Source organism: Mixophyes fleayi, chromosome 10 (assembly GCF_038048845.1).
Source record: "Mixophyes fleayi isolate aMixFle1 chromosome 10, aMixFle1.hap1, whole genome shotgun sequence".
Classification (NCBI taxonomy): domain Eukaryota; kingdom Metazoa; phylum Chordata; class Amphibia; order Anura; family Limnodynastidae; genus Mixophyes; species Mixophyes fleayi.
Window position 1 is genome coordinate 104145833 of NC_134411.1, and position 18974 is coordinate 104164806.

The 18974-nt window shown below is 40.2% G+C and overlaps 1 protein-coding gene across 1 annotated transcript in view; it reads right to left on the reverse strand.

Moving 5' to 3' along the window:
- HYDIN (HYDIN axonemal central pair apparatus protein) overlaps positions 1–18974 on the reverse strand; it is a 166770-nt gene that overhangs the window by 24878 nt on the left and 122918 nt on the right. Inside the window, exons 54-66 of the mRNA XM_075189418.1 lie at positions 16980–17079; positions 16343–16442; positions 11885–12053; positions 10146–10387; positions 9484–9604; positions 8144–8348; positions 7811–8046; positions 3472–3623; positions 1530–1719; positions 967–1066; positions 634–885; positions 327–469; positions 45–263 (exon numbers count right to left, since the gene is read on the reverse strand). Of these exons, the coding sequence (XP_075045519.1) occupies positions 45–263; positions 327–469; positions 634–885; positions 967–1066; positions 1530–1719; positions 3472–3623; positions 7811–8046; positions 8144–8348; positions 9484–9604; positions 10146–10387; positions 11885–12053; positions 16343–16442; positions 16980–17079 (2229 nt within the window). The remainder of the gene's footprint in view (positions 1–44; positions 264–326; positions 470–633; positions 886–966; positions 1067–1529; positions 1720–3471; positions 3624–7810; positions 8047–8143; positions 8349–9483; positions 9605–10145; positions 10388–11884; positions 12054–16342; positions 16443–16979; positions 17080–18974) is intronic.

The following is an 18974-nucleotide window of genomic DNA, read 5'->3' on the forward strand; positions in this document are numbered from 1 at the left end:
AATACTAATACCATGAGCTCTAAGATATCATTGTCTCAGGTCACCTTCTTCTTGGTAGGACGCTGGCTGGCAGCCCCCTTATCGTTGTCCACCCATCTCACTGTCCGCATCCCGTCGTCCCAGTCGGCCACCTGATCGAGGGGTCGTGGGAATGAGATCCATGACACCTTGCACTTTACTGAGGACTTGTCTAACGCCACAACCATTTCTGACTTTAAGGCGACGGTCACATCTTTGGCACAACCAGCGTGAATGTGTCCTACCTGTTGGCAGAGTAATGGGTTATTTTCATGGTCATTTCTATGTGACACTATTATGTTTTATACCTGAGGAGAGAATTCCAGGGGATCCTCCAACGGCCACTCAAACCTCATGGCGTCCGACTGGCTGCGATTGGTCATGGTAAAGGTCACCTGATATTGCCGTCCAATGTGACAGTCCCCAAAGACGATGTGGTCTGTGCGAGCAGCTGTGAAAGCATTGATAGATCAGACCACAACTGATCAGGACTATGTCCATCCAGACTACGCCCTGACTTTGTAAGCCCCCATTAGAACCCTTATGTAGATGTACGGTCCTGTTCAGGTCCGCAGGGCGCAGTGCTTTGGATCAGCACAATGAGGATGTCATTACCTTCCACAATGTCGTCTTCCAGTTGTCCTTCCGGGGTAACTATCTCTCCAGGGCTGTGTATGTTATCCAGGGTGAGATCTTCCTTATACCCCTCGCCCACGAGCTGCACCAGGCTCTTCTCATACTGATTGTCTGGCACTGACAGGTGTAGGGCGGCCTCCCAACGCTGCGCCTCAGGGGGACAGAACAGCACCTCAAACTCTGCAGTGTCCCCGGGATGGAGGATGAGCGAGGCCGTGTGTGCTCGGAGCCCTGGCGGACAGGGGGAGACTTGTGAAACTCTATAACCAGTGCGAGGTGTAATACTGGTAATCAGAGGGTGGGGGCGCTCACCTGGCTCCCGCCCCTCACCCCAGGCAGGGTAGATGCAACGGGTGCTGGGTTTAGGCTTCAAGCAGAAGACTCGTCCATCCTCAGGTAAATCAATATTCAGCTAGCGGAAGAGTCATTCAGTTATATACAATCTATTCACAGCTAAATGTTGTATTATTACAGGGTATTCATCTTATTATAAAGCAGTACTCTATAATACACAATATTATTCTATAATATAATGTTACCATATATGACTGCAATGTTAATATACAATGCAAAGTGCTATATAGCACGTTCTAACAAAGTAGTAGTCTGCAATAACCTATAATAGAGGTTGTTACCTGTTATTACAGTTAGGATACATGTCCCAGAATACACCACAATACAGCCAGGGTTGGAAGGTTGACAAATGCAATGTAGACAGTAATATTAGGTGGACAATAATATCCCTAACCCTATAATACTGTTGACATTCTGAATATCTGGCCACGGACCACATGCCGACACTACAGAGCAGGAGACTATAACACAAGGTATTACATTATATTGTATTACAGGACAGGGAGCTACACCTTACTCACCTGTGCAGGGATGGAACCTTCGTTTTTTAAGACAAGGGGGAGCTGTTGGCTCTGACCAATCAAAAGTCTCTGAAAAAGTAGGACAGGGTTGCCACGTTTGTTGCGCAGCACAGGGCGTAAAGTGGTAACCCGAGGAAGATTGCCCTCTCCGCTGATGTCAAAGGTTAAGCTTCGGGTCTTAGACAGCAAACTAATGGCCAAACCAGGAAATAGAGAGTTATAAAGAGGATCAGTGATATAACACACTCATATCATACTAGCACCTCCCACTATGATATAATGTCATCGGTATCAGTAACCCAAAGGACACCAGCACCTTACTGTATACAATGTATCAGTATATCAATATACCAGCACCGTACAGTATACAATATATCAATATACCAGCACGGTACTGTATACAATATATCAATATACCAGCACCGTACAGTATACAATATATCAATATACCAACACCGTACAATATACAATATATCAATATACCAGCACCATACTGTATACAATATATCAATATACCAGCACCGTACTGTATACAATGTATCAATATACCAGCACCGTACTGTATACAATATATCAATATACCAGCACCGTAATATATACAATGTATCAATATACCAGCACCGTACTGTATACAATATATCAATATACCAGCACTGTACTGTATACAATGTATCAATATATCAGCACCGTACTATGTGGCACTGTATACAATGTATCAATATACCAGCAAGACGCTGTATACAATGTATCAATATACCAGTATGACATTGTATACAATGTATCAATATATATATATATATATATATATATATATATATATATATATATATATATATATATATATATATATATATATATACACACACACACACACACACCATACTATGTGGCACTGTATACAATGTATCAATATACCAGCACCCCCTACTGTATACAATGTATCAATAAACCAGCACCGTAATATGTAACACTGTATACAATGTATCTATATACCAGCACCCTACTGTATACAATGTATCAATATACAAGCACCTTGCTGTGTGCAATGTATCAATATACCAGTACAGTACTGTATACAATGTATCAATATACCAGCACCTTACTGTATACAATGTATCAATAATCCAGCACCCTACTGTATACAATGTATCAATATACCAGTACCCTATGTCTCAATACACCAGTACAGTACTGTATACAATGTATCAATATACCAGCACCTTACGGTATACAATGTATCAATATGCCAGTACCCTACTGTATACAATGTATCAATATACCAACACCTTACTTTATACAATGTATCAATATAACAGTACCCTGCTGTATACAATGTATCAATATACCAGCAACCCCACTGTATACAATGTATCAATATATCAACACCGCACTATGTGGCACTGTATACAATGTATTAATATACCAGCACGACGCTGTATACAATGTATCAATATACCAGTATGATGCTGTATAGAATGTATCAATATATCAACACCATACTAAGTGGCACTGTATACAATGTATCAATATATCAACACTATACTAAGTGGCACTGTATACAATGTATCAATATATCAATACCATACTAAGTGGCACTGTATACAATGTATCAATATACCAGCACGATACTATATACAATGTATCAATATAACAGCACCGTACTATGTGGCACGGTATACAATGTATCAATATACCAGCATTATACTATTTACAATGTATCAATATGCCAGCACGACGCTGTATACAATGTATCAATATATCAACACCGTACTATGTGGCACTGTATACAATGTATCGATATACCAGCAACCCTACTGTATACAATGTATCAATATATCAGCACCGTACTATGTGGCACTGTATACAATGTATCAATATACCAGCACCCCTACTGTATACAATATATCAATAGTATTAATGAAGATTGAAGAATTGACTGTACTTTGATATGCCCTCCGCGGCAGCCTCGAAGATGCACTGGTACATCTGCATGCTCTGTGGGGTGAAGGTGACGCTGGCGAAGCTGTAGCTGTGACTCGGGATACTCATACGCGGAGGATGGACTTCAAAAATGTCACTGATACGAGCAGCAGACTAGACAAACACAAGTAATCTGTTATTATTATGTTACACTGAGTCTGCACCTGTATTTATCAGTTACATTGTATTAATCAGTGTACTTTATTAAAATATCATAGTGTAGTAATAAATTACACTGTACTAAACGTGGTATTGTCCTTCTCCCCTACAGAACATGGGAAATAATTAATTCCTATATATATATATATATATATATACACAAATACAATGTGCTTATATATTTCTCATGTATGATAAGTGTTGTGTTACATGGAATGTGACATTCTAATTAAGTATCTGGTCTGAGCCCATGGAGAGGGATGGTGTTACCGTGACAACCACATTCTTTTGTTACATTTATTGGCCAAAAACAGCTCGGTGCCCCTGCTGGTAACTGGCAGAGTTATAGCGTTGTATGAACCTGTTACATTGTATTACTAGGTGATAATGTATGTGTAACTGTACTGATTGTATGTCAGTGTGTTACCTGTTACATTGTATTACTAGGTGATAATGTATGTGTAACTGTACTGATTGTATGTCAGTGTGTTACCTGTTACATTGTATTACTAGGTTATACTGTATGTGTAACTGTACTGATTGTATGTCAGTGTGTCACCCTGTTACATTGTATTACTAGGTGATAATGTATGTGTAACTGTACTGATTGTATGTCAGTGTGTTACCTGTTACATTGTATTACTAGGTGATAATGTATGTGTAACTGTACTGATTGTATGTCAGTGTGTCACCCTGTTACATTGTATTACTAGCTTATACTGTATGTGTAACTGTACTGATTGTATGTCAGTGTGTCACCCTGTTACATTGTATTACTAGGTGATAATGTATGTGTAACTGTACTGATTGTATGTCAGTGTGTTACCTGTTACATTGTATTACTAGGTGATAATGTATGTGTAACTGTACTGATTGTATGTCAGTGTGTTACCTGTTACATTGTATTACTAGGTGATAATGTATGTGTAACTGTACTGATTGTATGTCAGTGTGTCACCCTGTTACATTGTATTACTAGCTTATACTGTATGTGTAACTGTACTGATTGTATGTCAGTGTGTCACCCTGTTACATTGTATTACTAGGTGATAATGTATGTGTAACTGTACTGATTGTATGTCAGTGTGTCACCCTGTTACATTGTATTACTAGGTGATAATGTATGTGTAACTGTACTGATTGTATGTCAGTGTGTTACCCTGTTACATTGTATTACTAGGTGATAATGTATGTGTAACTGTACTGATTGTATGTCAGTGTGTTACCTGTTACATTGTATTACTAGGTGATAATGTATGTGTAACTGTACTGATTGTATGTCAGTGTGTCACCCTGTTACATTGTATTACTAGGTTATAATGTATGTGTAACTGTACTGATTGTATGTCAGTGTGTTACCCTGTTACATTGTATTACTAGGTTATACTGTATGTGTAACTGTACTGATTGTATGTCAGTGTGTTACCCTGTTACATTGTATTACTAGCTTATACTGTATGTGTAACTGTACTGATTGTATGTCAGTGTGTCACCCTGTTACATTGTATTACTAGGTTATACTGTATGTGTAACTGTACGATGTATGATTGTATGTCAGTGTGTTACCTGTTACATTGTATTACTAGGTTATAATGTATGTGTAACTGTACGATGTATGATTGTATGTCAGTGTGTTACCTGTTACATTGTATTACTAGGTTATAATGTATGTGTAACTGTACTGATTGTATGTCAGTGTGTTACCTGTTACATTGTATTACTAGGTGATAATGTATGTGTAACTGTACTGATTGTATGTCAGTGTGTCACCCTGTTACATTGTATTACTAGGTTATACTGTATGTGTAACTGTACTGATTGTATTTCAGTGTGTTACCTGTTACATTGTATTACTAGGTGATAATGTATGTGTAACTGTACTGATTGTATGTCAGTGTGTCACCCTGTTACATTGTATTACTAGGTTATAATGTATGTGTAACTGTACTGATTGTATGTCAGTGTGTCACCCTGTTACATTGTATTACTAGGTGATAATGTATGTGTAACTGTACTGATTGTATGTCAGTGTGTCACCCTGTTACATTGTATTACTAGGTGATAATGTATGTGTAACTGTACTGATTGTATGTCAGTGTGTTACCTGTTACATTGTATTACTAGGTGATAATGTATGTGTAACTGTACTGATTGTATGTCAGTGTGTCACCCTGTTACATTGTATTACTAGGTTATAATGTATGTGTAACTGTACTGATTGTATGTCAGTGTGTCACCTTGTTACATTGTATTACTAGGTTATAATGTATGTGTAACTGTACTGATTGTATGTCAGTGTGTTACCCTGTTACATTGTATTACTAGGTTATAATGTATGTGTAACTGTACTGATTGTATGTCAGTGTGTTACCCTGTTACATTGTATTACTAGGTTATACTGTATGTGTAACTGTACTGATTGTATGTCAGTGTGTTACTCTGTTACATTGTATTACTAGGTTATACTGTATGTGTAACTGTACTGATTGTATGTCAGTGTGTTACCCTGTTACATTGTATTACTAGGTTATACTGTATGTGTAACTGTACTGATTGTATGTCAGTGTGTTACCTGTTACATTGTATTACCAGGTGATAATGTATGTGTAACTGTACTGATTGTATGTCAGTGTGTCACCCTGTTACATTGTATTACTAGGTTATACTGTATGTGTAACTGTACTGATTGTATGTCAGTGTGTTACTCTGTTACATTGTATTACTAGGTTATACTGTATGTGTAACTGTACTGATTGTATGTCAGTGTGTTACCCTGTTACATTGTATTACTAGGTTATACTGTATGTGTAACTGTACTGATTGTATGTCAGTGTGTTACCCTGTTACATTGTATTACTAGGTGATAATGTATGTGTAACTGTACTGATTGTATGTCAGTGTGTCACCCTGTTACATTGTATTACTAGCTTATACTGTATGTGTAACTGTACTGATTGTATGTCAGTGTGTTACCCTGTTACATTGTATTACTAGGTTATAATGTATGTGTAACTGTACTGATTGTATGTCAGTGTGTTACCCTGTTACATTGTATTACTAGGTTATAATGTATGTGTAACTGTACTGATTGTATGTCAGTGTGTTACCTGTTACATTGTATTACTAGGTGATAATGTATGTTAAACTGTACTGATTGTATGTCAGTGTGTTACCCTGTTACATTGTATTACTAGCTTATACTGTATGTGTAACTGTACTGATTGTATGTCAGTGTGTTACCCTGTTACATTGTATTACTAGGTTATAATGTATGTGTAACTGTACGATGTATGATTGTATGTCAGTGTGTTACCTGTTACATTGTATTACTAGGTTATAATGTATGTGTAACTGTACGATGTATGATTGTATGTCAGTGTGTTACCTGTTACATTGTATTACTAGGTTATACTGTATGTGTAACTGTACGATGTGTGATTGTATGTCAGTGTGTCACCCTGTTACATTGTATTACTAGGTTATACTGTATGTGTAACTGTACTGATTGTATGTCAGTGTGTTACCGTTACATTGTATTACTAGGTTATACTGTATGTGTAACTGTACGATGTGTGATTGTATGTCAGTGTGTTACCCTGTTACATTGTATTACTAGGTTATACTGTATGTGTAACTGTACGATGTGTGATTGTATGTCAGAATATAATAAATGACTCTACAAAGTGCTGGATAATTCCAATCACACTAGATCTAGGGAAAATGTTTCTTCCAGAAGGAAAGAGTCTGAAATGATCTAAAGCCATCCAGACACTTCATATCCCCCCAGTAAGAGCTGATCCTGTCTCCACCCCGGGGTGTAATGGCTGCTTCCTTCTCACAGTTTCTGTCTCAGTAGAACAGGAATCCAATGGATTTATTACAACCCACAAAGTCCTGAGATGTCTCCAGAGTCTGCCCAGCATCTGGTGTCTGTGCCAGGTTCCTACCCATATTTTCCAGCCTTCTATTCCTTTGGGATACATATTTTAGACAAATAAACAACACTGACATTGATGAATGACATGATGAGTATGACACGAATGACGCGGGTCTTTCAGAACAGCTCTAGTAGGATGTGGTGGTAACTGCTGGGATGCAGGGTATCTACCACAACGTAAAACCAGGAGGTGCCTGTTCTATACCTTATTAGACAGTGGCCTCACAGTCAGCGTCACATCACAGGGCACCTTTCCAGGATTCAGGATCTTAAAACGAGCGGAGGACGTCTGTCCTACGAGCACGTTCCAGAACAGGAAGCGGTTCTCCGCTTCCAGGTATATTCCTCCCGCCTGGAGGGGTGGCAGACACTGCAGGATTCTGGCATCAGCTACAATACGGTGCTCTTCAAATATACTGCCAATGTCATCTGTGTCAAACGCTACAAGGAAGACGTACAGAATTATGGCTGCATTATTTCGGATGGTCTGGGATAGGAATACAATCTGGCACTAGTTTGTTTTAGGGACCAGCTTTACCTGGGGTGCAGGCTTCAGTGATGAGATGGAAGGGAATCCCAGTAGGGTGGTCTTTTGGGTGTCGATCAGAAATATCTATCGCCAGGAATTCCTCACTCTTCCCCAGCTGGTCAGCAATACACTCCACGCTGATCACCTGGTGACCACCAGGTGGGATACTGCCAAGGCCCGGAGACACGGTGAACACGCCCAACGCCAAGCGTGCCTAAAGCACCGATCAATAATAACACACAACGTCATCTTCCTACAGAGTTCCCTCCTCATCAAATCAATAATCAATCCGCATCCAAACAACATTTTACATTCTGCTCCCGCCCACCTAACAACACTTCCTCATTTCTAGTCTGATTTATAAATGTATTTGTACTGTACACAAATCTAACAAGAACATGATGACATTGTTAAATGCTCCACACTATTGTCTCCACCTTCTACTTATCTAGTGATGGAGATTTATCCAGACCAACAATCTCTCTCTACACATCTCTTCAATATCCAGGACACGCACTGTAGCGATTATGTAGTATATCCAATGACTGATTGTTGTTTTATGTTGAATTCATGTATGACAATGTGAATATTTTATGTAACCGTGTAATGTAATTTCAGCGTGTGCTTTGCTTAATGACATAAGTTTGCACCTAGGCTAGTGTCGTTAATCTTTTGAAATTATCCAGAGATAGGTAAGCATCTCTGAGGAGTATTTTTTGTTATGCAGAGGATGAGGACCTGAGGTGAGAATTCAGGTCCTGTGAATGTTCCAGAGCTCAGGACATCCCTAGCTCACTTCGAAAGCCCTGTGACATTTGGGAGATCAATCAGTTCTTATTGACAGCTAAACTCCAAAGATGGGGGGTGAGAGCTATGTGGAGAAAGGTTTAAAAACTTCTGCCTTAGACAATAACGTGTGCATTTTCATAAAGGGGCTATCAAGACTGTAATGTCCCATACTTTTCAATTGTGTTCCCTCACACACCAAGTCTTAACTAAGTAAGTATTGACTCTGGTTTTATTTCCTGAAACTTATTTGTGCAACATTTTGTATGTCTTGTTATTCATTTTTTGTAACTAAAATTTAATCTAGCGTGTTCTCCGTGATTCTTTGTGAAGTTACGAAGCCCAGGGAGGCTAATCCTACAAGTGTATGTGATTTAAGTGTGAAACCTTAATAAGTGGTTCTGGTGAATGTAAGGACACCATAATAAAAGGTTTAATCATTGCTAAGGTGACACCTGTCACGGCCAGCTGTTCAGATTGCTGTATTTGGGACAGGCTGGGCGTTCGTGACACTCACGATGTACTAAAAGGAACAGCCATTCCACAAAGCAGCCATCAGTTACCTGCCCAGAGACGATTGTTTCTTTCGGCTGGGTATCAGCACGTTTGACTTTGCTCATAGCGACAGATCTACTGGATCCTGAGCCGTCTCGGGAACGAGTCCTCTTTATTCCATGAACCGGCCTACAAGACAGTTAGTTGGAGTTATCTAACATACACAGACTTGGACCTGCAGTCAAGAGACATATTCTCAATTTCTAAATTGATTCATTTGGGAATGATCCATTAACAATTCAGAGACAAATCAGATTTCTAAGACAGGCTTCCAAAAGTTGCTGACACGGAGTAATGTAATGCAATATACTGTATAATGCTTCTTATATCACGGTCAGCAACACCGGTCTACATTGACTTCAGGGGGTAAATGTATTAAGTGCCACTTTGTTTTGCAAAACAATTCCTTCAAAGCCATTGCCGCTTTAAATTTTCACTGCAAACGCGCCAATTTCCAACGACTTGCAGAAACAGGCACTAAATACAGTTACCCCCAGGTCTCTTTCCAATGTGTTGACCAGATCTTACTGGATCATCACTCAACAATGCAAAAAATGTAACTGAGACAAAATAATCTCTACATATATGATCAACATCTTTAAGACTGGACCAAAGGTGTAGCACATTTCTCTTACTAAACCCTCTTCCTAAATCAGCCGTTAGTCCGTACCCCTTTTTTACTGGCTGAATCATCACTTCACGAATCATCTTGCTGATGTTGTAACGAAACTCAAGCAGACCACAATTCTCCAGAGTGAAGGAACACAACTTGCGACTTCCCAGCATCATGGCACCAAAGTTGACATCTGAGGATGAGGGGAGGCGGTATTTGGAAAACGCGGAAGATACAGATACCCGGATAGGGATACTCGCTATTGTCTCACCGCCCTCAGACAAGTTGGGTTCAATCACCTACAGATAGAACAGACAGGAGAGGGATCAAGACAACATAAATCAGCCGTATAATGAATGAAAACAATATATATATATATATATATATATATATATATATATATATATATATATATATATATATATATATATATATACTGTAACCGGGTCAGGGGAACAGGGACCATCTCCTGGGGTAGATGGTAGTGTACAGCAGCAGAGAAGTCACACAAGGCCTCAGCCAGTTTTATTAAGCAGAAAAAATAAAATAAAACCTTCAAAATAAACTCTTTGCCTGTCCGGCACTAACTAAGCACACAGGAACACCCTCTGTCCTGTGAAGGACCTTGTGTTACACACACATATAAAATATAGAGATAGTTGGTCACCATTTACAGAGGCATACAACCTACTTCCCAGGTCTGAGAGGCAAAGGAAACTGTCCAGCAGCTTTTTAAAACACTGCTGTCAGAACAGAGGATCCGGACTGGGCCTTGTAAATGGAGCCCACCCTTCTCTCTCCATTTACACTCCAGGAACTATTACTAGTTTTTCCTGAAGCTGAATATACTCTTTGGGACGCTTCTTCATATACAAAATCTCCCTGGGGTTTTAGACTTAAAGCCTGGGACATATAGCTCTGCCATTCACCATGCAATGGTGCACTTAGTCTGTAACAATGTTTAGGTAGCTGGTACGTGTCATAGTAACATCCACATGAATGTCAGGACCCAAGGTTTCCCAGCAGAACATTGCCCAGAGCATCACACAGCCACCGCTGGTTTGCCTTATTCCCATAGTACATGGGAGATATCTCTTCCCCAGGTAAACGAGGCACACGTACCCGGTTGTCCACATTATGTACGCGAATCCGGGATTCATCAGACCAGGCCACCTTCTTCCATTGCTCCATGGCCCAGTTCTGGCGCTCACGTGCCCACTGTAGGTTCTTTTGGCGGTGGACAAGGGTCAGCGTGGGCTCTCTGACCGGTCTGTGGCTGCCCAGCCCATACGCAGCAAGCTGAGATGCACTGTGTGATCTGACACCTCTCTATCATAACCAGCATTATATTTATCAGCAATTTGTGCTACAGTAGCTCCTCTGTGGGATTGGACCAGACAGGCGCCTGCACTACCAACGTGCATCAATGACCCTGGGCACCCATGACCCTGTCGTCGGTTTACTGGTTATCATTCCTTGGACCATTTTTGGTAGGTACTAACCACTACATACCAGCAACACCCCACAAGATCTTCTGTTTTGGAGATGCTCTGACCCAGCCGTTTAACCATCACAATTTGGCCCTTGTCACAGTAACTCAGATCCTAACGTTGCCCATTTTTCCTGTTTCCAACACTCCAACTACAAGAACTGACTGTTCACTTGTTGTCTAATATATCCCACCCCTTGTCATGCGTTATTGTAATCAGATAATCAGTGTTATTCCCTTCACTGGGCAGTGGTTTAATGCTGTAGCTGATCAGTGTACATTGGTAATAATAACGTCTATCCTGTACCTGACATTTCAGGATAGGTTTGTCTATAATCTGCACTTCCTTCTTGGCCTTAAAGATGATCAGGACCTGGGTGGCTCGGTCATTGGGGCTGAGGGTCCCTTTCTGTGGCAGGACGGAGAAGATGGAGCTCAGATCAGACATTCCTGGACCAGTAGCTTCTACGGAGAAACTGCAGACAGAGATAGAGGGAGCGGTATTATTATACAAGTATAAAATCATCACTGCAACTGCCGACTCATCCATAATTATAATCTATGGCGCAGGAACCAGAGGATCCCATGTCTGATAAAAGAGACACCAATAGTGCACACCGTGGGACAGAGAATACTCAGCACTCACCTGTATAAAGTAATATAGAGCTGTGGACTCATTCTACCGATGTCTAACACTTCACAATACAAATCCTCTCACATATAGGTGTGGAACACTGACATCATTGAAATACACATAAATATATGTATGTTTAAAAATTATTCTGACAAGAATGACTGACTCAGACTTGTTCTGTATTCCTGCAAATATCTTTACACAAAATGTCATCTAATCTTCAGTGGTAAATATAATATATATATATATATATATATAGGGGGCACAGCGGTTAGTATTATATATAAGGGCACAGTGGTTAGTATTATATATAGAGGGCACAGAGGTTAGTATTATATATAGGAGGGCACAGTGGTTAGTATTATATATAGGGGGCACAGGGATTAGTATTATATATAAGGGCACAGTGGTTAGTATTATATATAGGGGGCACAGTGGTTAGTATATATAGGGGGCACAGGGATTAGTATTATATATAGGGGAGCACAGTGGTTAGTATTATATATAGGGGAGCACAGTGGTTAGAATTATATATAGGGGGCACAGTGGTTAGTATTATATATATGGGGCACAGGGATTAGTATTATATATAGGGGCACAGTGGTTAGTATTATATATAGGGGGCACAGTGGTTAGTATTATATACAGGGGGCACAGTGGTTAGTATTATATATAGGGAACACAGTGGTTAGTATTATATACAGGGGGCACAGTGGTTAGTATTATATATAGGGGGCACAGTGGTTAGTATTATATATAGGGAATCACAGTGGTTTGTATTATATACATATGTGGCACAGTGGTTAGTATTATATATAGGGAAGCACAGTGGTTAGTATTATATATAGGGGGCACAGTGGTTAGTATTATATACAGGGGGCACAGTGGTTAGTATTATATATATAGGGGCACAGTGGTTAGTATTATATATAGGGGGCACAGTGGTTAGTATTATATATAGGGGGCACAGTGGTTAGTATTATATATATGTGGCACAGTGGTTAGTATATATAGGGGGCACAGGGATTAGTATTATATATAGGGGAGCACAGTGGTTAGTATTATATATAGGGGGCACAGTGGTTAGTATTATATACAGGGGGCACAGTGGTTAGTATTATATATAGGGGAGCACAGTGGTTAGTATTATATACAGGGGGCACAGGGATTAGTATTATATATAGGGGAGCACAGTGGTTAGTATTATATATAGGGGGCACAGTGGTTAGTATTATATATAGGGGGCACAGGGATTAGTATTATATATAGGGGAGCACAGTGGTTAGTATTATATATAGGGGAGCACAGTAGTTAGTATTATATATAGGGGGCACAGTGGTTAGTATTATATATAGGGGAGCACAGTGGTTAGTATTATATATAGGGGGCACAGTGGTTAGTATTATATACAGGGGGCACAGGGATTAGTATTATATATAGGGGAGCACAGTGGTTAGTATTATATATAGGGGGCACAGTGGTTAGTATTATATATAGGGGGCACAGGGATTAGTATTATATATAGGGGAGCACAGTGGTTAGTATTATATATAGGGGAGCACAGTAGTTAGTATTATATATAGGGGGCACAGTGGTTAGTATTATATATAGGGGAGCACAGTGGTTAGTATTATATATAGGGGAGCACAGTGGTTAGTATTATATATAGGGGACACAGTAGTTAGTATTATATATAGGGGACACAGTGGTTAGTATTATATACAGGGAGCACAGTGGTTAGTATTATATATAGGGGGGCACAGCGGTTAGTATTATATATAGGGGAGCACAGTGGTTACTATTATATATAGGGGAGCACAGTGGTTAGTATTATATACAGGGGGCACAGTGGTTAGTATTATATACATGGGGCACAGTGGTTAGTATTATATATAGGGGACACAGTGGTTAGTATTATATACAGGGGGCACAGTGGTTAGTATTATATATAGGGGAGCACAGTGGTTAGTATTATATATAGGGAACACAGTGGTTAGTATTATATACAGGGGGCACAGTGGTTAGTATTATATATAGGGGGCACAGTGGTTAGTATTATATATATGTGGCACAGTGGTTAGTATATATAGGGGGCACAGGGATTAGTATTATATATAGGGAATCACAGTAGTTTGTATTATATATATATGTGGCACAGTGGTTAGTATTATATATAGGGAAGCACAGTGGTTAGTATTATATATAGGGGGCACAGTGGTTAGTATTATATACAGGGGGCACAGTGGTTAGTATTATATATATAGGGGCACAGTGGTTAGTATTATATATAGGGGGCACAGTGGTTAGTATTATATATAGGGGGCACAGTGGTTAGTATTATATATATGTGGCACAGTGGTTAGTATTATATACAGGGGGCAGCGGTTAGTGTTATATATAGGGGCACAGTGGTTAGTATTATATATAGGGGGCACAGTGGTTAGTATTATATACAGGGGGCACAGTGGTTAGTATTATATATAGGTGGCACAGTGGTTAGTATTATATACAGGGGGCAGCGGTTAGTATTATATATAGGTGGCACAGTGGTTAGTATTATATACAGGGGGCACAGTGGTTAGTATTATATATAGGGAAGCACAGTGGTTTGTATTATATATAGGTGGCACAGTGGTGAGTATTATATACAGGGGGCACAGTGGTTAGTATTATATATAGGGGAGCACAGTGGTTAGTATTATATATAGGGGGCACAGTGGTTAGTATTATATATAGGGGAGCACAGTGGTTAGTATTATATATAGGGAACACAGTGGTTAGTATTATATACAGGGGGCACAGTGGTTAGTATTATATATAGGGGGCACAGTGGTTAGTATTATATATAGGGAATCACAGTGGTTTGTATTATATATATATGTGGCACAGTGGTTAGTATTATATATAGGGAAGCACAGTGGTTAGTATTATATATAGGGGGCACAGTGGTTAGTATTATATACAGGGGGCACAGTGGTGAGTATTATATACAGGGGGCACAGTGGTTAGTATTATATATAGGGGAGCACAGTGGTTAGTATTATATATAGGGGGCACAGTGGTTAGTATTATATATAGGGGAGCACAGTGGTTAGTATTATATATAGGGGAGCACAGTGGTTAGTATTATATATAGGGGACACAGTAGTTAGTATTATATACAGGGAGCACAGTGGTTAGTATTATATATAGGGGGGCACAGCGGTTAGTATTATATATAGGGGAGCACAGTGGTTAGTATTATATACAGGGAGCACAGTGGTTAGTATTATATATAGGGGGGCACAGCAGTTAGTATTATATATAGGGGAGCACAGTGGTTAGTATTATATATAGGGGAGCACAGTGGTAAGTATTATATACAGGGGGCACAGTGGTTAGTATTATATACATGGGGCACAGTGGTTAGTATTATATACATGGGGCACAGTGGTTAGTATTATATATAGGGGACACAGTGGTTAGTATTATATATAGGTGGCACAGTGGTTAGTATTATATACAGGGGGCACAGTGGTTAGTATTATATATAGGGAAGCACAGTGGTTTGTATTATATATAGGTGGCACAGTGGTGAGTATTATATACAGGGGGCACAGTGGTTAGTATTATATACAGGGGGCACAGTGGTTAGTATTATATACAGGGGGCAGCGGTTAGTGTTATATATAGGGGCACAGTGGTTAGTATTATATATAGGGGCACAGTGGTTAGTATTATATATAGGTGGCACAGTGGTTAGTATTATATACAGGGGGCACAGTGGTTAGTATTATATACAGGGGGCACAGTGGTTAGTATTATATACAGGGGGCAGCGGTTAGTGTTATATATAGGGGCACAGTGGTTAGTATTATATATAGGGGGCACAGTGGTTAGTATTATATACAGGGGGCACAGTGGTTAGTATTATATATATGTGGCACAGTGGTTAGTATTATATACAGGGGGCACAGTGGTTAGTATTATATATAGTGGGCTCAGTGGTTACAGCTATATACAACTAATGTAAGGAATTGGTTGATTTGAGTCAATGGTGACATCATTCTGCCATATTATTATATTCCGGGGTGTATCTCTAGTAACACATTATCCATATAACACTGATCCATTCCTGCCTCAGTCATTTACCTGAAGCCAATCTCATATTTCCCCTTGTTTTTCAATGATAGACTGTGTTTTGCTTCATCCATCACCTTCAGCACTCCGAAATCCAGACCTCCATCTGTACCTGCAGGAAGGTGGTAGAGTGAGCTGCTCGTGTACCTGTATATATCACCTATACGCTGTCTCATGTAACGTATACACAGAGGGACTGCAGATACGTGAAATCAGAGGCAGATCTGCCCTACTACACAATACACTGCAGGATAACACCTATGTGGATCATAAATTCACAAAAGATCACACAGGAAAATAAAATATTGAATTAATGTCACCTGTTAATAATATAATATAATATAGTCATTAATGATAAAACAGTAAAAAAAAAAAGTTGTTTTCTTACACCCCCTCCCCATTAAATACAATTATTAGGATGTTATTAATATCTCCTGTACATAAAATACATTGTTACAGTTGCTCCTGATTCAGTAAGTGTCCTTTGCGCTATGAGATGAATCGGACGTTGCTGTGTTTTGTGGCGTACGGTCCGGATCTTGGCGTGCGCAGAGTAACTTTGCGGATTACACGCAAAAAAACGCTGTTTACGTCCCTTAATAAATCAGGCCTTTTATATGTCTGCATAGAAGGGGTGTAGATTCGCTACCTTTAGGAAAGCTGATATCCAGAGCAACATCGTAGGACTCTGCAAACACCTGGATGTTCTCCAGCTGCACAATACCCAGGATATTCTCCACATCAGACACCTGGGGAGAGAACAGAGTCCTGGGGTAGTAAGTTGTGGTACCTGGAGCCTGCAGAGCTGACAGAGGAGGCAACGTATGAGGCGTCCTCACCCAGGCTCTGTACTACAGCTCAGTAACTATGGGAGTAACAGTGGTATCAGTAATTATAATGGTATCAGTAGTAACAGTGGCAGTAACAGTGGTATCAGTAGTAACAGTGGTGTCAGTAGCAACAGTGGTAGTAACAGTGGTATCTGTAGTAACAGTGGCAGCAACAGGGGTATCAGTAGTAAAAGTAACAGTGGTATCAGTAGTAACAGTGGTATCAGTAGTAAAAGTAACAGTGGTGTCAGTAGTAACAGTGGTATCAGTAGTAAAAGTAACAGTGGTGTCAGTAGTAACAGTGGTAGTAACAGTTGTATTCAATGCGGCTGCTAGACTCATCTTTCTCTCACGCCACTCCTCCTCTGGCTCCCCTCTCTGCCTCGCCCTACACTGGCTCCCCTTCCCCTACAGAATCCTTTTCAAACTCCTCACCACCACTTACAAGGCTCTCTCCCACTCTACTGCCCCCTATATCTCTAACATCATCTCCAATCACACTCCTGCCTGCGCCCTGCGCTCGGCCAATGACCGCCGCCTCTCTTCCACTCTGATCACCTCTTCCCACTCCAGAATCCAAGACTTTTCCCGTGCTGCCCCCCTGCACTGGAATGACCTCCCTCGCTCCATCCGTCTCGCTCCCAATCTGTGCTCCTTCAAACGAGCACTTAAAACTCACCTGTTCCTCAAAGCCTACCAACCATCCACTTAACCCCTCATCTACTCTGCTCGATACTCCCTCTCTCCCCTGGCCCCTTCTTCTCTCCCCTGGCATCACCAGCTCCCTCTCGAGTCTGATTTGTCCACCCTCCCTTAGGATGTAAGCTCTTATGAGCAGGACCCTTCTTCCCCCGTGTCTCCATACCTGTTCTTCTGCTCTGTCCTTACTCCTTATGGCTGTCCCGGAGTTACTGAAGTATTGGTACTTTGTGTTTATCGTTCTGTACTGTTTAACCCTGTATAGTCTACTGTTTGTACTATGTACGGCGCTGCGGAAACCTTGTGGCGCCCAACAAATAAATGATAATAATAATAATAGTAGTAACAGTGGTCTCAGTAGTAACAGTGGCAGTAACAGTGGTATCAGTAGTAACAGTGGTCTCAGTAGTAACAGTGGCAGTAACAGTGGTATCAGTAGTAACAGTGGCCTCAGTAGTAACAGTGGCCTCAGTAGTAACAGTGGTAGTAACAGTGGTATTAGTAGTAACAGTGGTGTCAGTAGTAACAGTGGTCTCAGTAGTAACAGTGGTAGTAACAGTGGTATAAGTAGTAACAGTGGCAGTAACAGTGCTATCAGTAGTAACAGTGGCAGCAACAGTGGTAGTAACAGTGGTATTAGTAGTAACAGTGGCATTAGTAGTATCAGTGGTAGTAACAGTGGTAGTAACAGTGGTATCACTAGTAACAGTGGAAGTAACAGTTGTATCAGTAGTAACAGTGGTCTCAGTAGTAACAGTGGTGTCAGTAGTAACAGTGGTAGTAACAGTGGTATTAGTAGTAACAGTAGTGTCAGTAGTAACAGTGGTCTCACTAGTAACAGTGGTATCAGTAGTAACAGTGGTATCAGTGGTAACAGTGGCAGTAACAGTGGCCCCAGTAGTAACAGTGGTATTAGTAGTAACAGTGGTAGTAACAGTGGTATAAGTAGTAACAGTGGTAGTAACAGTGGGTGTCAGTAGTAACAGTGGTGTCAGTAGTAACAGTGGTAGTAACAGTGGTGTCAGTAGTAACAGTGGTATCAGTAGTAACAGTGGTAGTAACAGTGGACTCAGTAGTAACAGTGGTAGTAACAATGGCGCCAGTAGTAACAGTGG